Source organism: Apteryx mantelli, chromosome 1 (genome assembly GCF_036417845.1).
Source record: "Apteryx mantelli isolate bAptMan1 chromosome 1, bAptMan1.hap1, whole genome shotgun sequence".
Taxonomy (NCBI): Eukaryota; Metazoa; Chordata; class Aves; order Apterygiformes; family Apterygidae; genus Apteryx; species Apteryx mantelli.
In genome coordinates, this window is record NC_089978.1 from 134,806,480 (window position 1) to 134,832,644 (window position 26,165).

The window sequence follows — 26,165 nt, forward strand, 5'->3', positions numbered from 1 at the left end:
AAACAAGTCAACTTTTTGGACTTCAATGTGATGCATAAAAGAATCACTTAAGTGGAAACTGGCAATTATGTTGAGCTCATATTGAATATGGACATGCAGAGGACAGCCACAAGCAGTAATAAAACTACAGGGAGTCTGTGCTTCACAAAGCTCATTTCCAAAGGTGAGCAAAACTGTAAACTAAGTTGTCTGTGAGAAAAAAAAAAGACAGAAAAAATGTGAATGAAAACTCTTCTTTAAGAAAAATTTATTGTATGGCCAAAAAAGCCCCAATTCCACAATCAAGAAAGAAGAACTTTGGGTGAAAGCTCATCCTGGGTTCAGTGAGGAAAGTCTGTGAGCAACTAGAAACATCTTTTTTTTTTAAAAAAAAAAAGGCCAAAATGTAACACATGGAAAAGGGGAAGGCCAGACAGCAAGCAACATAAATTAGGCATTATAAAGCAGAGAAAACTGACAAGGAAAGCTCTGTGGCTAGCAAAACTACAGAAAATAGGAAAGGGATTTGGGATCTTTCATTCCTTTTTTTAAGTAAAAAGGAAACAAAAGAAATCTTACCAATAGCACAGATCCATACTAGATAAAAATGGTAAAATTGCTAGTGACAGAACAGGGAAAATCAGTCAACAAATACCTCTATTCCATATTCAGAAAGAAACAGGATGTGGTAGTAGTTTGAAAATAGCAATTTATCTCCAGTACCTTAGTATCAAAGTAGGAGATTAGACAGTATCTACTAGGGTTATATATTTTTAAGCCAGCAAACAACGAGGAGTCCTAAAAGAGTTAACTAACAAGCTTTCTAGCCCATTGATTCCGATTTTAATTAATCTTGGGATATTAGAGAAATACCATTAAGACATTCACCACAGTATTCCCAAAAGGCAAATGAAATGACTCAATGTCATAAATTTGATATTAGTCTGAGGCAAAATAATGGAAAAGCTGTTGAAATGAAGAATTAATGAATGAAAAATATAACCTATAATCCAAACTATCAGCTTGGTTTTATGAAATATAGATTTTGTTAAAAAAAAAAGCGCCAAACCCTAATTTCATTCTTTGATGATATTATCATACATTTGGTTCGACACAGGGGACTGCATAGGTGCAACGTATGTAAATTTTTGTAAGGCATTGACCTAGCACCATAAGTCAAAAAAATTTACTGTACATAATCAACAGAGCACATATTAAAAGGATTAAGAAATGCCTAGCCTGCAAGTCTCAAAAAGAAGCTAATAAAAGGTTGCACTGAATGATGCTTTTCAAGTTCATCTAGGTCAGATGCAACATAGCATTTTCAACCTGGATCTGAAAGTAAAAAATAACAGTGACAAAACTGGCAAAGTGGTGAGTAATCTGGACCATCAGCAAGCTGGGTCGATTCGAACAAAATGATCTTCAGTACAGTCAAATGTGAAGTTTAAGTATCTACGAAATAAGAACTCAGGTCATACCTGCAGAAAGGGGAAAACACTATCATGGATAGCTGAGACTTCAGATGATCTAGGAGTCATAGCAGACAAGCAGCTAACATGAGCTCCCAGATAATGCTGTGAGAAAAGGGCAAATGCAGTCCTCTGCAAACTTAAGGCAAAGGGCAGGGGGACTTTGTCCATGGCACTGGGGCTTGAACACTGGGTTCCAAAATCAACACTTTAACAAGATACTGAAAAATGTGACAAGATGTAGAGAGAGAAAACAAATAATTCACGGGCTGGGGGAAATCCCTTACAGTAAAATATTTAAGGAGTTCCATCTATTTAGCTTGTCAAAAAGGAGACTGAGAGGTGATACTACAGTGTTTAAATATCTGGCCAGGGGATAAACACCCACTGTGCTCCCATCAATGGGATGGATGTATCCAGAACTCATAGCTGGAAGCCAAAGCCAAACGAATTCAGGGGAGGAGAAATTAGGTTCAACATTTAAAGAGTGAGAACACTAAGCCCTTGAAGCAGGCTACTAATGGAAGGGATAGATTCTCTGTATCCCAGAGCCTCAAAATCAAGCCAATGCATTTCACTAACGCATACCTCAAATATACATTAGCTATTGGGGCTCAATACAGGATAAATGGGTTGAAATGTCACCTGTGAAATGCAGGAAGTCAAATCAGACAGCTTCTTCTAGCCTAAACTATGAATCTACAAAACACTTCAAACATTTGCAGCCAAGCCTGGTGACTAAGCGCACAGAAACAGTTCTCTGCCACAGGCTACACGCGTGCAGTGTGATGGGCAGAGCTCCTAGCTTGCCTTGTCAGATCCACTAGGCTGCCCCAAGGCAGGGATGCGCTATTCTCGCATTCACACAGCTGCTCAGGACTCACAGTAACAAGATGCTCATGCAGTGTTCTGGTGCATGGGGAAGGAACACACGTCACAGGGGCAGGGTGCTCACAGCAGCACCTCCACAAAGCCTTTTACACCAATTTATTTCTATACAAGGTGGTTAAAAAAAAAGCCCCTATTGGTTGTTCATACAGAAGTTTGGGATTCTGTAGGTTTTGGGTGGGTGATTGTTTTTAAATCCCAACAATGCATGCTTTTCCCTTGTCTTCTCATTCTCTTCTGAGTCAGCCTCCATGATCCAAATAAACTAACAAGTGACACAAGACCAGTAGTCATGTGGACCAAAAAAAAGGGGAAGGAGAATTGAAGACGAAGAGAGAGGGAAAAACAAACAAAGATTGAAAATAAAAATTCGCCAGGATTATGCGTTTTATAAACACAGAGATAGAAACAGTTACAGCAAGAACAGAGCGGGCTGGGGTTGGGAATAGATATTTATATATATATATATATATATATATAAATTTAAGGGGCCTTCAGTTTATTCTTGTTGGCTCCCCCTTCTCATTAGATTGGTCTCTCTGTGGGGATCTTCATCCCCTTCTCTCCACTGTCCACCTTTTGGGGATTCTCTCCCATGATCAGGGTCCAGAAGAGGCCACCACTGCCATGTGAGTCCAGCCCGTCTTGGCAAGAGGGAACCTGGGAGAGCATTCTGATGGGAGGTGAGCAAGAAAAGCTAGCCTTTCCCTGCCTCCTGCTGACTCCTTGAAAAGACTGGTCTATTCCTCCTCCTCCTTCCCTTTGGGAAACTGGGGGCAGGACAGGTGTGCCACAGTCAGAACTGCTGTTCCACCTTTCAGGGAAGGGAGTAGAGAGAAGGGTGATGATTATTTTGGCAGTCTCTTACCCTCCCTCCAGTTGCTTTTTGGTTTGTTGTTGATGCCTGCAGGCTCTTTTGAGGAGGTGGGAAGAAGGAGGGAGAGGAGGAGTACAGGCCGCTAGTACATCATCCACAATGGGCAGGAAGAGCAATGACCCACACTCCTACAGAGCCTTGGCCATCACACTGCTCAGACAGCTGGGAGAGAGGGAGCAGCCAGTTCAGACAGACTCCTCTCTATTGCTCTCCATGAGGGGAGGAGACAGTGCAATACTCCACAGCCCTTGGGCAGTTTAGGCACCTGTCAAGTCCAGAGAACACACCTTATGTCTTCCCCCTGTCTCACCTTCCACTGGGGAGAAGAAGGTTTCTCCCATCCAGTCCTTGGGGCAGGACAAGCAACCCCTCCTCCCTTTCACAAGCAGGAGGGACAGGAATGGATATTTCTCTCTTAGACACTCAAGGAAATCCTCAAAAAAACCCATCCAGCTGTGAGCCCTGCCACATTCTTCTATGGCCTGCGGAAAATGTGTCCGAGCCCCTGTACATACAAGGACCCTCTCTCTATCCCATCCACCATGCATGTCTCAGCAGGCACCCCCCCTTCATACATATCCTACAGTGAGAGAGAAGGCAAAACAGGGGCCTTTTCTTTGGGTTTGAAAGGAGGGGATCTTGCATGAGGAAGTGATCCCAGCACAGGAAAGGGGCTCTTGCACAAGGAAGCATCCTCCTACCAGGCAGTCTGTTGCACAGAAGGAGCACCCCCTTGAGACAGGCTGTTCTTCAAGGGGCTGCCGTGAACAGGGTTACACGGCCAGAAGAGGCTGTTGCAGGAGGAGAGCCAGAGACTGTTGCACGAGGGCCGCTGCACAAGCGGTGCCCCTGGGCACAGGCTATGCACAAGAGGCTTTCTGCTCCCTGGGTCGAGGTCTCTCTAGGAGCTGGAGAGGTGCTCCACTTGGATGGCGCTGGTGCTGACAGTGAGGCAGATGTCCTTGTGATGCTCTGAAGTCTTGTAAGGAGTCAGGTCAAAGGAGCACTGGGGGGGAGGGTTGGGTTGGTTAGTGTCTCCAGAAGGGCCCCCTGCTGCCCCACCCCCCTGGGGCTGGAAGTGCTGCTGCTGCTGCGAGGCCTGGGCTTGGGCCTGAACCACTTGCTGCTGCGGGTCGGGGATGTTGTGTTTCCGCATGTGCTTCATCAGGTACGTCTCCTGCAATGGGAAGAACAGCATGAGAGGAGGGGATGACTTTTACAAAAGCCAACAGGGAGGCATACCACAGCTCATGGGGCTGCTCCCATTGGACCTGGAGGATCTACTTCTTCCACTTGTGCTCCCCCACCCCATGTGGTGCAAACACTCACCGAGGTGTAGGCCCGGCTGCAGATGGAGCAGGTATAGACCTTGGCATGTTTCACTGTGTGCGTAGCCAGGTGTACCTCCAACGAGGCAGCATCCGTATACGCGCGGTGGCAGTTGTGGCACTTGAAAGGTTTGTCTTTGTTGTGCTGCCGTCTGTGGGACTGGGGTGATGGCAGCAGGGCGGAGGAAAGAAAAAGCAAGTGCAGGAAAGAAACTGAATATTAATGCTAGAGGTAGCTTTACCTCTCCCTCTTACAGCCCCTTCCAGAAGGCTCCAAGTTCCCTAGTCCCAGTATGCTGAGTGATGCATGCCTGGCTCCTGGTGTAGGACGCAGAGCTCTTGTCGCCAGCCCACATCTTCCCCACAGATGCCATTTTTTCCTTGGGCATACTAGATGTTTGAAGAGGGGAGTATCCTGACTCTCCACAACCCCCATCTTCTCAGTCTTCACCCAACTCTAAGTCTTTTCCTTTTTTCCCTCCTCTTTTGCCTCACTCCACATTTACTCCCCACATCTGTCACTGCCTTTGAGGGCAGAATCTGTTTTAAGTGTTCATATGCATTTACAGCTCTTTGCCACTTGGCACCTCCTACAGTTGCCCTCCTCCAGGGTACTGGAACAGAGCACATCTCTGCTTCCCTAAATCCCAATTCTCACACTCCCTGATTTCATTGTAATATAAAATACTATCAGATACTCCTGTTTTATTCCACATTTCACATTTAGCAAAAGCCTTGTCCCAGCTGAGTCAGAAAACTCCACAGAACAGATCAGAGGGAGAAGAATCCAGCTTTACCAAGGTCTCAGCACTTTCAAGTCAAGCTTACAATTCTGCAAAACAGAACTCATTTTGTGACTTCTTGGGGTCATCACTGCCACAAGAGCCATGAATCATTCCCCCCAGTGCATCAACAGCTTTTCAGTCCTCTTTTGCTTTCCTTCCAGTTGCCCCAATTCCTCCACCTCTTCCACAACAGGGCAGAGGTTTCTCCTCCCTCTTGACAGTCATGTTTGCCTCCCCCACTGGTGAGCAGGGCAAGCCCAGCCCCTTACCTGCAGGTTAGAAAGCTGGGTGAAAGCCTTTTCACACCCAGGGTGAGCACATTTGTAGGGTCGGTCCCCGGTGTGGATACTGTCGAGGAGGAAGAGCACAAATGGGAGGGAGTGAGCAGCTAGGCAGGGCAGTCTGCCAGGGCCTGATGCTGTGATCAAAATCTCACAGCCACTCAGGAGAGCAGGGTAGGGGATGATGTTGCCTCCAGATGCTGTTCTAGCTGGACAAAGAGAGCTCTGCCTAGCCCCTGTGTCCAGCTAGACGTTAAAGAAGATATGCAGTCAAGCAGAGTTCAGAGAATGACTAGGAATGAGAAGCAAGAGCTCATGAATGTGTGCCCAGCTTGGCATGTGGGCCACCTGAAAATGTGTTGGGATGGGGTCTGGAGCCCCAGGCTCCTTGCTCCCAGTTCAGGTGTCCCATATGACCAAGGGGAATCTATTCTCCTGCTTCCCACAATGCCTTGAAAACAGCTCTGTTCCTTCTCAGGATACATGCTCTAATCACTTTTCCCCTCAGATTATCAGGCTGAAATCACCTACAGCGTCTGTCCCTGTCCCCCTGCAATACCAGAAGCTTCCACACACTCAGTCACAGAGCCCAACCCTCATGGTGCCAGGCTGGGATCCCCTATGGCCAATGCCTCTCTATCGCTCTCTCTCTGTGCCCCCCACGGTGCAAGACCAAGGATCCCCAGGGTCAGCATGTGCCCACCTCTGCCCTGACGTGGTCAGTGTCTCCTGCGCAGCCTCCACTCCGTCCACTCTGGTGGGCCACCTCCTTCTGGGGGTGCAGCCGGCCGCATTCCCCGCCCGCCCCCTGCATGCTTGGCGCGCGTGCTCCACAGGTGCATGCCGGCAGCGCGGGGGGGGGCCAGGGCCAGGCCCCCAGCCTCCTCTGGCCCTTACCGTGTGTGCTGCTGCAGGTGGGAGAGCTGGCGGAAGGCCTTCTGGCAGTAGCGGCAGGTGTAGGGCTTGGCCCCCGAGTGGATGCGGAGGTGCTGGGCCAGGTAGGATGTGTTGGCGAAGCTCTTGGAGCAGTGAGGACACTTGTGTGGCTTGACAATCGCCGTGTGGAGCTTGGAGTGGATCCTGCCGAAGAGGAGGAGGAGCAGCAGCAGTTGGACACGACCGCCATCTGGCTAGTGCTGATGGAATGAGGGCACAAAGGGGGTGGGACAGCACCACACTATCTGGCTACATGGAGGAACTCCAAATGGGGAACGAGCATGTTTGGTCTCAAACCGTGCTCCCCTTGGATTCAAGAGACCATGGTCTGTCTGCACCGGGGGAGGATCCAGAGAGAGGAACAATAGAGTTTGGACTGAGGGGCATTGGCAGATCTGTGTGTGGGAAGCCTATGGCTGGAACCGCAGGGGGCTGCAAGTCTGGACTGAGATGTTTGGCAGAACTACGCTGGGGTGAGAGGGAACAGTCTTTCTACACCCACTCTACCCTGACAAAACAAATCCTACCTTCTGTCAGAAATACCACTCCATTACAGACGCCCCTTAAGAGTAAAGCAGCGCTAACCTCTGTGTACACCCAGCCCCTCACAGCAAGCAAAAAGTCATGTGTAAGATACCACTACTGCCAATTTGTTGAGTATGAGAAGTGACCAGCCTGTGAAAAACAGCAAGGTCTCCCCAGGTAGTCACCCACTGAGAGTGCTCACAGCATGCTGGGATGACAGCAACATGCAGTGCGGAGGGCCCCCAGCCTCCTCTGGCCCTTACCGTGTGTGCTGCTGCAGGTGGGAGAGCTGGCGGAAGGCCTTCTGGCAGTAGCTGCACGTGTAGGGCTTGGCCCCTGAGTGGATGCGAATGTGCTGGGCCAGGTAGGAGCTGTTGGCGAAGCTCTTGGAGCAGTGAGGACACTTGTGTGGCTTTGTCTCCGTATGGGACTTGGAGTGGATCTGCATCTCCGACTTGGAGTAGAAGGTCAGCGAACACATCCGGCACCTGGGACCGGGGTGAGGGGAAGAGACAGTGTCATACGGGGGCAAGCCCCAATATGTATCAATTCTAACTGGACGGGGTCTTCCATATTGAGTGAAGAAGGAATAGTTTCTTGCTATGTGGTTTTGAGGAGGTTTCACCTGGGATACTGCGCTTAGCTGCGAGTCCTCCAGTTCCAGAGGGGCAAACTTAAGCTAGGAACTGGCAGAAGAGTCCAAATTACACCTTGCAGCGAGACAAGTAAAGGTCTTAGAAGAATTAAAGAGGTTAATTTATTAGGCTTAGAAGGGAGACAGGGCAGCACTTCAGAAATTTTCTAACAGGAATCTGAAGGGGTCTGAAATAATAATTCCCAGACAAAAAAAAAAAAAAAAAAAAAAGAACACTTTTTCATCTATGATTTATTTCAGTCAAAAAAGCTGGAAAGTCTGGAAATCCCAAGTTAAGGTTCAACTTCATAATCAAAGTTAATTCCACATACTGCAAAGTCTACAAAAGCAGTTATGACCAAAACCACTTAACTCTGCTCCCATTTTTGGAGAAGACACTTGAGTAGTTGGAAGACAATGCTGAAAATGAGAACAGTGCTGTTTTTCTAGTGGGTCTCACAAAGGTACTCTGGAAATTAAATGTGTTATTTCATTGGTCTCATGGGCTTTCATCATTTCTACCTTACTGATGTGATACATAACACCTTGTCTAGGAGTTTGGATCCATCTGTTCCCATAATGATGGGAAACATATTTGGTAACACATAGACTCTTTGAACAGAAAGAAGCAGTTGGCATTTATTTGCTATGGATGCTGCTGTTAAAAAGTGTTCCCCCATCACGGCACAAGGCTGTTAAGAGAAGCTTGCATTGTTATACAGTTAAAGATGGTAAAAGGTTTTCCGGTTGATAATGTGATAGAGAGATAGAAGCTGCATCCAAGTTACCAGACTTTTTTTTTTTCCACCCCTCTCTCTTTTTAAATGTGTGCCAACTGAGGGGCAGAGTTAAGGTTTCTCTGAACTTAGCTTTTCATTTGCAGACTTGTTGATTAAAAAAGACAAAATGGAACCTGCACTTGGAACTTCCAGGTCACATCAGAGAGAAAAAAAAATGCCACACAGAAGAGGTCTGGCAAACATGACTTCAAGCTTCACAGCAGGTTGATTATGTTTTTGTCTGGGAATTTTCTCAAGTTCTACAAGTGTTTAAAAATGGCTCAGAGACAAGAGTCCCTGCAGGTGCTACAAGCCACAGAGTTGATCCTGCTCTTCCCTGCGTTCATCTATTTGTTCTCCTCTCAGGAGGATACTTCATTACATCTACTATTGTGACTATTCATGTTGGAGTCAGAAGTCTTTATGAAATGTGCAGTCTGATCAGTGTATGTAGCGTAGGCAATATTTACCCAGCACCTACCTTAACTTCCACAGGCCCTTCCAAGCCACAGCTTGATTTTAAGCCATTTAACTGGAAGCCATGCCTCCCTAGTGAGCACACTATTGTACACCTGCCATAACATTTTTTTCTTCTCCATCACTGTTGCTTTACATTCATTATCTCTTAACAGTTGTTTCCACATTTCCTACCTTCATCTTTTTCTTATTCCACTTTAATTGCAAACCCTAATACAATGCACAAATTAAAATGCATTTATATATTACACACATTGGCTAGATGCATCACTATTCAAGAACATATCCTTATATATTCTCCCTCACACAGACACAACCCAATCCTTCCCGGAATCAAAACAGAAAAAATTTGGTCTGTTTATCCCTAGGTCTGTTAAAGATATGAGGAGTTAAAATGAACATCACGGTCATCTTAAAAAATAAAAAAAAAGTAGCTTTTTGTTTATAAACCAAAGTATCTCCAAACATTTGTTCAGTTTGCACGAAAGTTTCTGAAACTTCTGAAGCTAGACTTGACAACATATGCACATTGGAGTGATCAAGTCATACACTTACAAGATGAGGACTGTATCCTTGAAAGCAGTGAAGCTAGAAAGAACTTCCACTTGAACACTAAATTGAAAAATACCTCTGAGTTACCAAGTCCAGTTCCCCACTACTGCAAGCAATTATGTTATAATTCCATGCATGAATTTATCAAGCTCCATCTCAGAGGATATTTATTTCCAGTACTCTCAATTGAAGTCTGATCCAGAATCTCACTCCCTGATGAGAATCGTTCAATTGAAAAATAAGCTCCCAATGCGATGTTGTGCTAATATGGCTAACAGAAACATAAAGGGGAAGAGCAGGTACCACCTTTGTAAATAGGAACAGTATGACTGTTTTTGTAACAGTATATCTAATTCTGAGGTCTGTGTAATCAACAATTATTGAAAAACTCAGACTAGATCAGACAACTTAAAGAATGATGTCATGCGTGGAAAAACCTGCCTCATAGTAGAGATTCACTGAGCCCAGTTTGTGTAGGTTTGGAGGAAAGGTTTAAAGATAACTTGGTCAATACCCATAAAAAAAAAAATCTATGTAGGGAGAAAAATACCAGTTACTAGTGGAATGTTTTATGCAGCAAAGAGAGGTATAATGATACAATAGCTAGCAGTAGAAGTTAGAAAAATCCAAGAGGAAATAAGATCTTTCCAACCATGAGAACAAGGCATCTTTGGAACAACAAGCTGAGGCTATGGTAAAGTCTTAATCATTTGACACCAACAGTAATACCTTTCTAAGAGTTTTGTTCTAGTTCAAATGCAATTCTGGGCAATAATCTTTTCTGTGTGGTACCTATGACCATATATTTTAAAGTCTATACTATTTTGAAAAATCCATGAACCTTACTATGTCATCAAATCTAAGCAGTCCCCCCCATTAATTCTATAATGCCATAAAGTCATCTGCTCCACTGTCCACCACTACTGTGCACCTTTCCCTCTACTTACAGTTCTGTTGGGTGTCTACCTTCAGATCATAAATTCTCTAGAATAAGTAAAGAAAAACAGACTGAATGTGCTTTCAAATTTTACAAATAAACTTATAAAGAAGGTAATTCATAACCTCTCCGGCACCTGCATTAGAATGGAAGATAAACCTGACCATTAGTGGGGAAAAAAACCTCACCACCAACAAAAAAGTTTGTCTGAATTTAGCAGCTGTAGACATTATATTGTATTGTTTTTCAAACACAGCATTAAAAAAAGAAAGTTTTGCAACAACTCATTTTCCAATAATCTAATTATCACCAGCCCTGAGAGGGCAGGAATATTATGTAGCATGAAGAAATTTATGAGCTTTATGAATTAAAAAAAAAAAAAAAGCTCTGGAATATAGCAGAAAGCTGTACTTCAGACAGTTTCATATTATGTGGTATCAGGTGTTTTCAAAGGAACAAATGATCTCTTTAATTAAGGGCTTTGTGTTTTGCCCCAGACAGTATCAAATATTAAAGGGGAAGATGCAATCAGCCCTCTAGCGGGCAAATATGGATTCAAAATAATGTTAGGTCCATATGGATAGTGAGATTACCCTATCTGACACTTCAGTGGTGTTTTTCAGTATTTGATTTCAGTGAAATTTTCCTTTCTGGAGAAAGGAAAAGCCACAAGTGCTGCTTGCTAAGCAAGAACATAACGATGCATGAAATAATTAGTTTTTTTTCCCCTTAATGACCATTTTAAACCTTTTCTCCTCAAGTTTCAAAGCATTTCACATTGTGCCTTTAAACTACTGTTACTTCCACTATATTCTTTCTGAGAGCAAGGAACAGACATGATTGCACTATTCCCGTCACTGCATGACATAACTTCCTTATGACTGCTTGCCATACCATTCAGTGCCCTTGTTATGGCACTAGAAATTTAGACAGCCAGGAGAACATATTCTTAATAAGGCAAAGGTGTATTTCTCCATATAAATAGTTAACTTAGTACCCAGCAATACGCCAAAGATCAAAAGTAATGTCTTCCAATATTTATCATTCTTTCTTTTTATAGAGAACCTACAGAAGTTAGACATTGAGATAATGTTCATGTTGCACAGAAACACCCTCAAAATCATGAAATGCCAGTAAAAGCTAGATGTACAATTCTAATTCTGCTCCCATATGAAAGTCATCATGATGAGTCATTAGTGAAATTATGGTTATAGCAACCGGACTACAATTCTGTGGCATGTAGTGCGGATTTGTTCCACTGTTCATGGAATGTGCTGCTTCATCCACTGGATGCTGTTATGAGATAAAATACCTGATGAAAGAGATTTTCATAGTAAAATTTGCCTAACTGATGAATAGTATATTTCAATCCAGTGCTTAATTAATTGGTATCATAGTTGTGAAGACTCTGTAAGCTTTCACATTGCTTTGAGAATTCAAATTCCTAATATCTGTTCAGTTTGGTCTTAGATGCTAACTAAGCCCTTGCTCCTTCTGTTGGACTACAAACGCGTTATACTATACTATAATAAATCAGATAGGAAGGTCTGAAGTTAAACTAGGTAATAAGAGTTTAGGCTGTCAAAGGTCAGCAATTCAATTAGCAAGGAGAATTTACTCCTTTTGTAACGCACAATTAATGAAGCAGCTAATGCAAACATGGCACAGTTCATCATGAATGCCAATTTAACCCCTCCCCCCAATCTTTTAAAGCTGAAGTTAAACACTTCCTTGACAATATTTGTAAGAGGCAGGGGAAAGGAGATAGTGTAACCATTTAATATATAAAGCTAGAAAACTCAAATAAGACCTAAATAAAGCCAGAGAAAATAAAATTGCCAAATGAAGGCATTTGATTACTGTACCTCTTGCTTCCTCACTTCCACATCCAGCATCATCAATGCAAATTCAAAAGTTAACATTATGCTTGCATTTACAAGTTTACACTATTGACATGCATACTATCAAAACTGTATCAGCTACACTCAGAGACCTTAGTCGAATTATATCCAGTCCTTCAGTCACTTGGTAGCTTCATAAGGCCACAGACAATAGCATGTACCATTTTCCTGGCAGGGCAGCAAGTTTTTTAAATGCTCTCACCATATATCACTTATCCAGTTCTTAGATTTCTGAGGACATTCCAGATTTTGTCTGTTTTTCCAAACCATCTTTTAAAAATATCAAGCCCAGAATTTTATGTGGTATTTCAGCATGCTTCACCAGTTGCACCTCTTATTTTAATCACTCCAACACTTATGTACCCAACAATTGCATTGACCTCCTCTGCCACAGCCTCGCACTGGGAGCTTACATGATATCATTTAATTCCTAAAAAACTTTTTCATAGTCATTGCTTTCTAGGATACCGTTTCCCTGCCTATATTCCTTATTTTTTAGATCTGAGATGTTCAATGGTAGCCAATAGGGCATTTCTATCCAGGCCCAAATGATTTTTTTTGCTTTACAGTATGTTCAAGCATCTAAGCCTCAATCGCTGACTCTGCTGGAGAAGTCATACAGTATTATCCAGTAAACTAAGCTTTCCCTTTGGCTATATTAAAACACATCTTGCTTAAATAATCCCAGTTTAACAACCACATACAGCTCCCCTATCATTTTTAGCTATCCATCAGTAATGGTTCCATCTGTAAATTGTCAGCCATGATTTTATGTTGACCTCGAGATCAGTGAATAATGTCAGACATAGGACCTTGTCTACTAATTTCTGAAATCGGTCACCATTAGGATTAAAGATCAGCAAAATAACAAAATACAGTAAGGTGTTTCCCAGTACAGTGATAAGATGCAAAAGCTAAGATTAAAAGGATACAAAACCCCATGAGAAAGCACTAACAAATTTGGAAATGCCAGAATTAAGGTCATCTATGTCACCATAATTTGGCTCCACAATGCAGGCACATTCTGATACACCCTCATTTACTGTTTCAACTGAACTGCATCCTTACTTTGTTACACAGACAGATACCTAACAAACAAGTGTTCAGTTCTTCGTTTCATCATCATTCTGTGTATGGCCTCAAGCCTTATTGACCACATGCAATTCCAACCTCATGAATTAGAATCACTCATCTGTGGTACAGGTCACTGAAGTATCAGTGCTCCATAAGCACTCATTTATCCCCACAATATCCCTGTTTCATCACTGCCTTCCCCTTAGCAAAAATAAAAATTAGACAGAGGAGTGAAACAGTAACTAATTAAGACATATCCACTAATTCTGATTGGCCAACCTCATATCTAGGACCACTTCCCCCTTCCCCCCCAAAGGAAAATTTATACTATGTACATTCAAAATGCAGCTCCTATATACTTCTGTTCTGCAGCTGTGAGAGTCAATGATTCTGCAAAGCAAAAGTGGATCTGACACATAAGAGAGGAATATTCAGCGATACTTGAGAAGAGATTAAGGTTTGGGAACACTTGAGCCACCAAACATTAATTATTTCACAATAATTATCTGTGGTCACTTCTAGCCTGCAACAAATGCAAATCTACTGAAGGCTAGAGCTAACTCATATTTGCACATGTTCCACAGTAAGCTTACCCACAGGTCTGAACCACATGTGGCTGCAGGATACCATAGCAAATCTATGGCAGAGACAAAGGGAGCCTCCAAGCAGTAAACTGCCTTTGCCAAATTATCCTTCTCATTTATGCAACCCCCATGCATTTTTTTTTTTTAAACACTCCTTGCAGATTCTTCAAGTAAACATGCAGGAATCTGACAGGCAAGAGTGTCTGGTCATTGTATACACAATACCTGTAATCACATAATAAAGGATGGTATCAAAATGCATTGACTCAATAGGGCCAAATTAAAGGTGTAGTCAAGTAAGTAGTTCTGTGATAGAATAGTTTCAAAGTTCTCTCTCCTCAGTTGAAACGCAGCAACTAGCCCCCTGCACAGACTCATTCCATTAACATGCAAAGTAAAATGTGCTAATATTAAAACTCATGACTGTAGAGTGTTTACTGTTAAATCCTTTTACTTTGCTCTATGAACTAGGAGCATGCGTGTGCGCACACACACACACGCAGAGTTACCATATTTCAGCAGAAGAGAGAGAACTTGCCATAACACAAGTTTTCACCTTACTATGTCCTGAAGCACATGGTCAGTCTTAATTCTGACATTTTCTAACTTCAAGCACAGCACTTATATACAAAGCAAAGCTTATGTGTACAAACTCTATGTGTACACATGGATGTGCATGTGCACCTGTCCTCCTTAAAGTTTTGAAATAATTAGCCAATTTCAAATGAATCTGATTAAGGGGTAAAGATCTTAAAGATAAAGTCACTACAAGTCTCATAAAATATGCAGCTGGGGAAAGAAGAGAGACCCTATTAGAGCCCCCTGCTGAGGGAAAGGCTAATAAGCTCACCCTTGATTAGACATCAGAGAATCCACACAGGAGAGAGCCGCTGGAAACCAGGCTTCATTAGTTCCGCTGCTCACGGAACTACTTGTTAAAAAAAGCAAACAGAAATTCCAACATGTGGCATCATACTGACACCCATATTGGTCATCAGCAATCTTAAGATCCACTGCACAAATCTCTGTCATTGCAGCTAAGAGAATAAATGACAGCAATGGTAATTTGTCATCTTTTTTAGCATAGCATTAGAGGGGGATGAGACTCTTTGCCAGAGGATGTCACATACTTGTGCTGATTGCAGATATGGCAAAACTTAAGAATAATGGCTTTAATTCTTCTAGGCTTTGGAGGGAATGTGGTCAAACTTTCTGCCTGATACTTCTAATCTGCTGCAATCTCCTGTCTCAAGCACCAGCTTCTTGGCCCAGTCCCAACCTCTTTACCCACATGCCCCATCTTCCCTGTTCTCTACTTCAGTGGCTCTTCCCCATTTCCTTCTCCCAGTTCCTCAGCACTTCTTTCCTCTACCCCCGTTTTTGTCTGTCCACCTCCCATGATCTTGTTTGCACCTGTTCTGCTAGCTATACACATCTCCTCATTTTCCAGCCCCTTAGCAGATTTGTCTCATTCCTCCTCCTCTCAGGCTTGGCCCTTCATAGCTTATTTCTGTGCCATCCTTCCCCTTGCAAATGGACTCCCCATTGCATCCTCTGCTGCATTCCCTAGTTCCTAGGCTTCTTACACAAACATTCCTAGTCTTTATTCTTTCCTCCTTTCCCACTCCCATCTCCTCTCTACCCAAGTTTCCAGATTTCCTAGACACCATCAGCTCCAGTCCCTGCCCTATCTCATGCTTGTCCCCACTACATTTTAATCAAGCAGTGTCTTCATCACCCTGCCTCTGTGGCCACTAGGAGGTAATAGTCAACACTGGGCACAGAGAATCCCTTCTGAAGTAGAATGAGCAGTAGCTGTGACTGAAGGAAAGGCATGCTTGGCCCTTCAGCCCTAGTCTGGAAGATGCTTATCACTGCAGAGAGAGCACACACAGTCCAGTCTTGCATAGAAACTAACAGAGGGTATAGCGTATTTAGTTGTTCTGGGGAGATGGACAATCTGGTCAGCGCCTGGAGTGATGCAAGCCTCAAGTAACATCAAAGAGGATATAATCTTCACATATTTCAACTATTGAACTATAAAGCATCTCTGAGCATGCTTAACATCTTTCCAGAGCTAACAACTTAGCCATATTTTCACAGATATATGTGGCTTACAAGAGCCAGACTCACCAGACTTCAAATATATTCTAAACCATGGGAGGTTCAACAAACAGCAATGCTAAATCCCACACAATGCAGAAAAAAGGCTTAGAATGATAAATGTCTGAGAACATGCCTACCTGTTCTACCACTGGTTCCTCTTGCCTCCCTAATTTCCTGATTAAAGGGGGCCTCCACTCAGCTTCTTCCTTTACTGAAGCTCAACTCCACTTATTGCCAAGCCAACTGGCTTATGTGCCTTTTTCCTCCCTAGATTCACCTCAGAAGCTTCCTACATCCCTTAGCTGCTCATGTCTCCCAAACCAAAATCCTCTTTTATTTCCACAACCTAGTGAAAGTAAGGAAACTCTGAATCGGACATAAGGAACATTAGTTACAGTATGATGGCAAGGCCCTTATCAATCCAACCATTTTTCTGTTTGTCTCCTAGGTTCAAAAGAACAACTTGCAAAACCATTCCAGACAATGACTTTATATTCGTCATAGCCTTTACGAGCCTAATGCTGGAACCAAGCAATACCTGCAAAGAGCTCTCAACCTCTTGTAAAAGATCAACCTATTTGGAGAACTGTTTGTCAGAGAACTGATCTGGCATTCTGAACCAAAACCACCTTATCAGCCCTGTCAGCTGATCAAATAACACCACAAACTTCAGGAAGTGCACAGATACAGGCACCAAGCCATAGTATGCAACAATACTACTGTCTCCAGGATCTACACTATTTCTCTCTTCACCAGCACCATTTAAAGCTCTGATGAGAAGCCATGTACTTCACACTGCCAGCATCTTACTAGAAAGACCTCTGATGTTTCACTCTTTCTGTGGAAAATGAGGTAAGTCTACAAAGATGTCAGGGGAGAGTAATAAACACCTGACATTGAGTTCAGACAAGACTAAAATGACACTACTTATGAGTAAAATGAGGAAAAATTATTTTCCTTACGAGGAAAATGCTTCACAGAACTGGTTTAGATGCTGTCCCCTGTAGGTGTAAGCATTCATCTAATAGCACAAAGCAAAGTATAAGGGCTCTGGCAGACTAATCCTAAAGCTAGATGGCCAAGATTTGCAAGCAACATCATCATTAGCAAAAGCCTCACACGTTTTCTTACAAAGAAAAATCTAGTCACAAAGATTCTTATATCACTTACAGAGGAAGCTACAAGTTCACTTCTAGAGCTGATATGACATCAAGAGAGCTACAATGTTCTGGAGCTGGAACCTCTACATGCAGTGGGCTGATCTGCAATATGCACATCCTCTTTGTGCTCCAGTCCCTCCAGAGCTCTCTGCCTGCAGTGCTGCCCATTCAAGGCCTTGCTCTATTTCAACCAGCACACCAGGAGTCAGATATTAAGGAAATACTTGCTCAGGCACTTGCGACAAAGCTCACAGAGCCAAAACAGAAACATAAAACCAAACAATAATTCAATTTGACAAAAGACATTAGAAATTAACTATTAAAAAAAAAGCAACACACAAAACCCCCCACAATCAGGATGATCAACATAGTCCAACTCTTTCCAGGCATCTGACTAGATTGTCCTCAGTGTATCACCACCAGAATCAGTGAAATTATGCAAATGCATACACATATATACCACAAGCAACTCCTTCCCCAATCGAAGAAGGGAACAAAAGAATCTCATTCCACAGTCCTAGTTTAGCTAAGATAGGCCTGCATATCTTAGTAATGGGAATTACCCAAATCATCATTTCCTTTTAGAAAACAGAAAGAGTCCAGGAGTCCTCAAAGTTTTAACTTGCGAGTCTATTCACATGCATATTATGGGGAAATAATTTTACTGTATTTTACAAAGGTCATCTCTCCCACAGCTCCAAGAGGAGACAGCATTTTCCTTTCGTCTTCAACAATTATTTTTAGTTCTGAACTTGCATATGGAAAGCATCAGCCAAAAAGGAAGGCATCTGCCAAGGAAGGCAGAAGTACTACTTGGTGATCTTCAATAAATCTCAGTTTAGCTATCTTCCACCTTAACACTGCTCAGAAGAAAGTCTGCTTGGGACAGGGCCTCGAGAAAGCGGCAGAGGTACCACACTCAGACTAAATGCAAACACAGGAAATCTTCCTGATTACATGTTCCTACATATAAACTCGTTTGTCTTTTTTTGCAAAGTCTTTTTCATGAGCTGTTACATAGACTATTGGTGTTCATGAAGTTTCTGCTGAGTCACTCCACCTGGTCATGGGTATTTTTTTCCAAATTTGCAAGTAAACAAGGAGCTATAATTAAAGCCTTGGTTAAGCTTTAATTCCAGTGTTCACTGCCAATTGTGTACCCTGTAAATACATATTTAACAACCTAATTAGCAACCCAGACTGTAAGCAGCTTGAGTAGCGTGGAATTGTGGCTAGAGCCCAAAATAAACGGTGGGATTACACATAGCAAGCTACCTAACACTCCCACCCCTCTTCACCATACGTTGGCTATATTTTCAAAGTGGAAAAACTGGGACACTGGTAAGGAAATAAGAAGGCTGATCCAAGGTCTGGCTTTGTACCCATTTAACTGTATCGATTTAAAAAGATAAACATTTTTGAAATGCTATAGTTAAAAATAATACAGTCCCTGCAATGGATGCACTGATTCTTTATAAGTACCTCCACATTGTTAGGACTTAATCTCAGAAACATAAATAAATCTGGGGAAAAACAAAGTCTAGGCTGACAAAAAGGAAACTTTCAGAAGGGATAATGGGCACACAGTAGGAAAGTGAGCAGACCTGGGGACAATCTCCTCTTTCAATCTGCCCATGTGCAAAGGGCAGAACAGAAGAAACTGTTTATCGCTATGCCACTCCTTTGTCTCTTCTTGATCTTAATTATCCCTCAGAAACACCCATCACTAAATCACTCATACATGCTCCCACTTCCCAACCAACACAATCCATTACATTTCCTTCCTAGCACTCCTCTGCTCTGTCCAGCTCCCACCTTCTCAAAAACACCCATGCTCATTATCCTCCAGTACTACTCCTTAATTAACCTTTCTCTTTGCTACCGCTCACTTATGAACTCAGGCCACATCCCTCCAAGGTCAGAAAGCCAACCTCAGGGCTCAGAACTCTTCCCCCTCTTATCTGATAACCTGAAGGCTCAGAAACACCCTTACACCTAATTCAGAAATGCACTTTTTTCTGTTTTGTTGGGAATGCTGAAATAGGAGAGCACAAGGGGCAATGCATGTGGGAGCAGACAGGTGGGAGCAGACACATCACCAGTTCACTCCCTGCTCTGTGCCTCCAGTCTGTAGTCTTTGTATTGCATAGTCTGGAGCCCTAACTCAGGAGCAGCCAGGCACACTAGGGCTACCAACTACACCTGAAGCGCTCCAGTTACACCAGACAGTACTGCATTCTGCAGTACACCAGCCACAGTACCTGGCTGTGACATCAAGGATATGGCTCAGTCCCTGTAAGATCCTGGTCATTAACTGACCTAGTAAGATTAATATCTGTATATTTAGGAAATTGAGGTTGTCCACTAAAAAGGAGATCCCTCATTTTGGGACAACCCACAGGCTTGCAAACATTCCCGATTAGACAGAAAACTAAACTCTTTGTGCAGCTGAAAGTTTCTATACTCAGGGACTCTACAGGGACGAGGCACAGATCTCTTCTTCCCCATGTAACCCTCTGAAGAGTGGAATATACCCCCATCCCCATGCAATGTTACAGCCATGGTTGAACCCTGCTCCCCACCTGTACGTCTTGCCATCCTTGTGCTGGTCCTCATCATCCTCGTTTGACAGCACAAAGGGGTCGCTCATCTCTGGCAGCCCCGACTCCTGCAATCGTTTCTTCTTCCGGCCCCGGGGTGGTTTGGAGGCAACTCCCCCACCCCCGCCACCCCCACCACCTTCAGAGAGGGTGGTTGTCCCTTTCTTGGACAGATCAGGCACCACCTGGAGGGCTGCCTGGGAGCCAGGGGGTAGTGCAGAGACAATCATGGGGGCTGAGATGGGAAAGGTTTGGGCAGAGGAGGCTGTGGTCACCAAGGAACCTGATGGGGAGGTTATCACCAGACCAGGACCTGCAAACAGAGAAAGATGGAAGAAGTCAGGCATTATATCTCTAATTATTTCCAACCTCCTCAACTCAAAGAAGTAAGCTTTATACATCTACTTTTGACCACAACCCAAATGAACAGAGTAGCTTGCCCTCCCTCAAAATATCCCCAGGCTCCACTGCTGGAAGTCAACATTCATGTGTCAAGAATGTCTAAAGATTCACAGTGAATCCATGCCTAGGGCCAAGACAGTCCACACCATCAATAAGGCTAGGATTAATCTAATGCCCCCAAAAGATTCTCCAGGACTCCCCATCCCCTCATCCTCTTCCCATCCTGGAGTCTCCTTCATATTGTCCCAGAAGTCTTTGGAGTCCCCTACCTGCTGTCATAAGCCCAGCAGACTGCACTGGTACCACAGTGATGTTCTGAGTCACAGGGGCTTGGCTGTGTGGTGTCAACTGCTCTGGCTTGGTGTCCGAGTCCATGGAGATACCAGTGGGTAGAGCCACAGAGGTGGGTACTGTCAGCAAGGCAGGGTAGTGGGGGGGAGCCAGGCTGCAGCCCTTCTCTGTGGGCAATAGCTGCTCCTTCATCTTGTTAATAAACATGGTGTTCTCAATCTAAACAGGTGGGAAGAACAGCTTTTAGAATACTGCGGTGCAGCTTCCTCCCAGCAGTTGGCTGAGCAAAAATGCGACAGGAACACTTATCACACATGAACTTCTAACAGGAAGCAAGACCAGCATAATAGGTTGGAAGACAAAGATCTTACCTGTCCAGAGACAGTGGGCACCGCTGGCCAGAAGTACGGGGAGGAGTTGAAATGAGATTCTTCCATCCTAGCTGGGCGCAGGGGGAAAGAGGAAGGGGGAAGGGAAGAGGAATGGAGGAGAACGAAGACAGACAGACACACACGAAAGGAACATTAAACCCAAAGAGACTCCAACAGGGAACTGGCTCAGTCTAATGCTGTGACAGTTCCTTAATCTCCCCTTTCTTACTTGAGCAACTTCTCCCCACTTTCGAGCTATCTGCCCAAATCCTGTTATTTTCAAGGGAAAAGGGTAATGTCTGCCATTCCCACAGGCTCAGGTCCCTCTCAAATGCCTCTTGCCCATAGTCCTCCATGCAAAAAAAAGACTGATTACATCTGCCCCAAAACACCTCCAAAATTTCGATTACCATCAGCCCAAGTGCAGGTACATTAATGACAAAGTCTGTGCATCTGCAGCCAGCCAAATACAGCTGAAAACAATTTTTCACTGTCACAGACAGTCTGATCCCACAAGTGGTGAGAATTCTGGACCTTGCCTGCCCCTCCACCCCAGCTCAAAGCTAAGGACCCAGACACAGCAAGGGGACATTAGCATTATGTTACACAGGAAGAAAGACAGGCAGAAAGAGGGAAACAGACTTGCCCAAGATAACAGACAGCCACAGCAGATCAAAAAGTAAAAAATAAGACTCCTAACTTCCTGTTGCCCACTGCTCTAACCACTTCAGCCCCCCTGATGGGGGGGGGAGGAAATATCATTCAAGATTCCTGACAGACAAGATCCTCTCCACTCTCATCCAACAAAACTATATTGTGGGAAAGCAACCTGACTACCCTGCACCCAAGATACCCTATTTCCAAGTGAGATCAAGCCATGGCTTCGTATTGCCTATTTCATCCCTCTCTTTGACATGAGATTCTGTAGGATTCTGTCCCCAGTCAGGTGCCCACTGCTTCAGCTCAACTCTCTGTGCAGTCAGAGGACTGGTTAGACACCAAAAAACAGCCCTCTGAAGACAGAAGCTTAATCTCTTCAAGAACATCCAACTGAAGAAGAAACCTGATGTTCCACTCTTTTCCATGCCAATCCTTCCATTCCTTTGCACAGTATCACTAGCTAGCAGAGTTTGCAACACTTATGCAAATGCCAGTCATAAACTAAAGAAATTCACAAAAGAATATTTTCTAGAGCAGAAGATGTGCCTATCCCTGAACAAATATGGCAAGACCGGCAGATAAAATAGTCAGAGAACATTATGACTGGCAGAGTAAGCTACTTAAAGAAATCAGACACTGTAGGTTTCTCATGCAGATATCTGTAAATTGTCCCACTTCTTCTGTTATCATATGGTAGTAGTCTAATTAACAAAAAAATATTGTTTCTGAAGGGCCTCAGTCATCAGATAAACTGTGGAGCATGCCCTGAGTAGCATGAAATACTTACTTTCCAGAAGTATATTAGAACAGAATAAATGCATGTGAAACCTGTTGCATGTGTGCCAAAATGGAAAGACAATTTTCCTCTATGCAGAGGAGCAGTATTTAAATGAACCAAATTACCTGCTAATTTTATTTTTATGAATTGCTCACAGAACAGCAAAGCTAAGTATTCCTGCCTCACTCAAACCAACCAATAAACATGCTTAAAGATGAATTATTTCCCTTACACCAGTGGCATATGGTCAGACTGCCAGCTGACTGACCGAATTACTCTGGATTTACACTGCTGTGATTCAATCAGAATCGGATGGGGCAAGAATCTTACCTTCCTTCCTTTGCTTTCTTTACTGAGCCAAATTAATTCTATACAGGACCTTGCTGTAGGCAATGTATATGTAACACCTTTAACTGCAGGGCTTGTTCTTCCACAGGATGGACATAAATGAAGAGATAAAACATTCCTTGACAGTTGAGCACCTCCTAAACCAAGAGTTTTTTGCTTGGAATATCAAGGTATTTTTGTTGTTGTTGTTCTTATTGTTGTTTGTTTTTTAATAAGTAAATCCCTATCTGCTCAGCTTCCACATTAAAAAAATAAAAAAAGTGAAACTGATTCTGTAAAAACCATGTCTCATATAATAATCATATGCATATTCCAAAAAGACTGTAATTGTCCCTGACTCCCTTGGATTGAATGACAAACTTTAGGAATTAAACAGAAAGATGCCAGTTTAAATAAAAATCTCACAACAACCCTCTCATTTAAAGAGTACAAGATATGAAAGGCAAATCCATTTTCAGATTCTAAAATCCAAACCAGCCTAGACTAGGACACCATTTGCTTCCTGTCTTCATCTAGTTTCCTACCAGAACTTCACCAAGCACCTAACTTTTGTTTGCTTAGTTTACAAAAACACATATATTAAGAAAGCCTTGTATTGATTCTTGGAAAAGGACTACACCGTTCTCATTAAACTCTCTTAGAATCCATTTCCCCATCCAAAAACCTTCATTCTTGAGCAGATATCAGGCCTCAATAACCAGTTTGAAAGATTGAAGTGTAATGAAGTTAAAAGAATGGGGAGGGAAAAGAGAAATGGTGTAAGAATTGAAGCTTTCATGCAATCTCACTATTATGCCAATCTTCCAAAGGGAGAAAGCAAAGATAAGATTCCTCCACCAAGCTACTGTCTTAATACCCACGGCCACCCCTCCCCTTTCCCAGTTTCAGTTATAGGATATTTTGTAAACATGCACCCTTATTCACAGCCCCGACTTTAACACAGCTCACACTTACTTTACCAGAACTCTGCACGTAACCCTTCCAATTGCTCTATAACTATCACATATGGGCTGGAGCTTCAACCCTGTACCACAGCATGTTCCCACTGCAGTGCCTTCATCATCCCAGCTTCCATAAACAGGCCAGAGATGGGACCTTCTTCCCATTCACCAGTCTAGTATCAGATAGATGTCAACGTACCCTCCTGATATAAACCAGAAATACCTTCTATGTACACACCAGAAATTTACATACACCAAATAAACAACCAAGTGAACCAGAGAACTCACAAGGGACAAGGAATCTGAAGTTTTAGCTCTCAGAGTACTTCACAGAATCACATACTTAACGTGCTGGACTTATACTTCTTTGCAGGTCATCACTTTAATCATAAACACACAGATAAAAGCATATGCAAGTATACGGTGAGGTAGAGGCTGTGTTTCTGGAAGGCATAATTAAGGTTGGATATGCAGGTATTTAAAGACTGACTTTTAATATGCTTTCCTTATTCTCCACATACCCAGCTTATATTTTCCATTCAGTATATACATTTTTAGTTGACAAAAAGCCCTGAATATGACACTCAGGAATGATTTAAAATGTTGTTTTATATCTGCCTGATCTTTGTTCAATAAAAGGAGCTTTTAGGCTTAATTGCTGCAAAACACTATTGATGCTGAAGGCCACACAAGATATCAGATCAAATGCAAAAGTGCCTCCACTAAGCTCATAAGCAACAAAAAATCCAAGTACTGCTACATCTTTGGGGGGGGGGGGGGGGACGGACCCACGAGGCATACCTCAAACGCAAAGTCCCAAGCCTGCATGCCAGGGTTGGAACAACCTCGGTGCTTTTTCCTGACACATGCATAGCCACCACCCCAGCCACTTGAGCCTCTGTGGAAACAGATGCCTGGCAAGGGAAGTACTCCACACACCCTATGTCTGAATTCCTTCCAGGCAGTCAGTCCCTTCTTCCACGCCCTGAAGCCCAGGTGACTTTAAGTTCCAAACGCTGTGACCCGCAGCCCGCTCCCCCCACCCAGTGCATGTGCTGGGTCGGCCTAAGTACCCGGGGCAAGAGCAGAGGGGCGGGAGTCACTCACACAGCTCCGGGAGCTCCTTACCCCTCTCACTCTCCCTCCTCTTGCATTTCTCCTCCTTCCGGGGCTGTCTCTGCAAACAAACCGCCAGGGTTACGGGGGCACTGAAGGGCCTGCATGACAGCGGGCAGCGCAGGGCAGAGCCCCTGCACCCGCCGGCCACGTCCAACCCCCGGGGGAGCGGCCATAGCGGGGGGAGGGCGCTCTCCCAAGGACCCGGCCGAAACCGGAGGGGGGACCCGGACCCACCTCCCCCCGCGGGGCCCGGCGCGCACACGGCGGCAGTGGCTGAGGACGGGAGCCCGCCGCCCCGCTCGCCCCTCGGGGGCGCGATGCAGAGGCCGCTACGAGGCGGAGGGCCGGCTCGGAGCGCGCCTCCCCCGCGGCGCAGCCCCCGGCCGCGCTCTGCACCAGACAGCGGGGCGGGCGGGCGGGCGGACGGACGAACGAACGAACGAACGAACGAACAGACAGCCAAGCACCCTCCTCCGTTTCCGCTTCCGGATCGCTGCAGCCCCGGAAGTGCCCCTTTCCCGGCCCCCGGCCCCCGCCACATTACCGCGCACCACCCCCCGGCGGCGACCCCGACCCGGACTTCAGCGGCAGCAGCGGCCTCCTCACCGGAAAGAGGAGCGGCGAGTCGCTTCCGGATCAAGAGGCGGGGCGCGCCTCAGCTCTTCCAGGGCGCGGAGCGGAGCGGAACGGCGTCATCGGCGGGTTCGCTTAAAAAAGAGGCGGAGCGGCAGCGGCCGCCCGACTGCAGCAGGTTTCCCGTTAGTGGGAGCGCCACAGAGCGGGCGGGCGCGCCGCGAGCGGCTGCACCGGGGCCGGAAGTGTGAGGGCCAGGGGGCGACGTGGGCGCGCGCTTACCGGAAGTATGAGGCGCCGGCGCGCGGGGAGCCCGGGCTGGAGGAAGGGCGGAAGTAGCTGTGCTGATGGGGGAGGGCGCGCGGGGTTCCCAAGGCCGGCCTCGAGGCCGTTTCCGGTCTAGGGTGACTCCCCAGCGTGACGTGCGGCGGTGTGGGAGAGCCATTTACGTGAATATCCATGAGTGCTCGTGAATATTCATGAGCGCTTGTGAATAGCCACGGCCCCGGGATGGGATCGGGCGGGCTGCTCGGGGCTGCTGGTTTGGTCCCCCGGCCCTGGGGCAGATCCTGGCCTTCCCGGGCAGGGGAATGAAAACGGGCGGGAGCCGCTGGACGCAGGTGTAGCGCTGTCCTGTGCCAGGCCCCAATTGAAGGCAATTTGCAGTTCCTGGGCAGGCATGAAGGCTTCCAGCCGGTAATTGCAGCCTGGCTGCCCTTGCCTGCCTCGTGGGCACGGCCGCCTGCCAGCCGAGGCCTGCGCGGCCGCCTGCCGCCATCCCCGCCTGCAGAGGCAGCTGGGCTGGCT

The 26,165-nt window shown here is 44.9% G+C and overlaps 1 protein-coding gene across 10 annotated transcripts; it reads right to left on the minus strand.

Annotated features, from left to right (window-relative positions):
- Nucleotides 1–232: 232 nt before the first annotated feature.
- Nucleotides 233–25,479, minus strand: ZNF384 (zinc finger protein 384). 10 transcript variants are annotated; one of them, XM_067302936.1, is made up of 13 exons: nucleotides 25,392–25,479; nucleotides 24,795–24,843; nucleotides 23,955–24,046; nucleotides 23,680–23,869; nucleotides 20,940–21,006; nucleotides 20,547–20,787; nucleotides 19,858–20,188; nucleotides 14,860–14,937; nucleotides 7,335–7,559; nucleotides 6,508–6,690; nucleotides 5,599–5,677; nucleotides 4,546–4,704; nucleotides 233–4,393 (listed from the first exon to the last, which is right to left on the minus strand). In XM_067302936.1, exons 4-13 carry the CDS (start codon nucleotides 23,829–23,831, stop codon nucleotides 4,118–4,120), a joined length of 1,791 nt encoding a protein of 596 aa, XP_067159037.1. In that variant the 5' UTR covers nucleotides 23,832–23,869; nucleotides 23,955–24,046; nucleotides 24,795–24,843; nucleotides 25,392–25,479; the 3' UTR covers nucleotides 233–4,117. The 10 variants fall into 10 exon arrangements, with proteins under 10 accessions (XP_067159037.1, XP_067159016.1, XP_067159031.1 ...); XM_067302915.1 differs by having other exon boundaries at nucleotides 14,860–14,940; XM_067302930.1 differs by lacking the exon at nucleotides 23,955–24,046 and having other exon boundaries at nucleotides 14,860–14,940.
- Between the last annotated feature and the right edge of the window lie 686 nt (nucleotides 25,480–26,165).

What these genes read in the sequence shown, in the direction of transcription:
- ZNF384 (XM_067302930.1), bottom strand. Translation starts at nt 23,831, where the DNA reads ATGGGAAGAAGGTCCCATCTCTGGCCTGTTTATGGAAGCTGGGATGAT. An exon ending in ACGTGCAGAGTTCTGGTAAA is followed by an intron (nt 21,007 to 23,679) that starts GTAAGTGTGAGC and finishes GCGCCCAGCTAG; the next exon opens with GATGGAAGAATCTCATTTCA. An exon ending in CACCTGCAGCAGCACACACG is followed by an intron (nt 6,691 to 7,334) that starts GTAAGGGCCAGA and finishes CCTCTTCGGCAG; the next exon opens with GATCCACTCCAAGCTCCACA.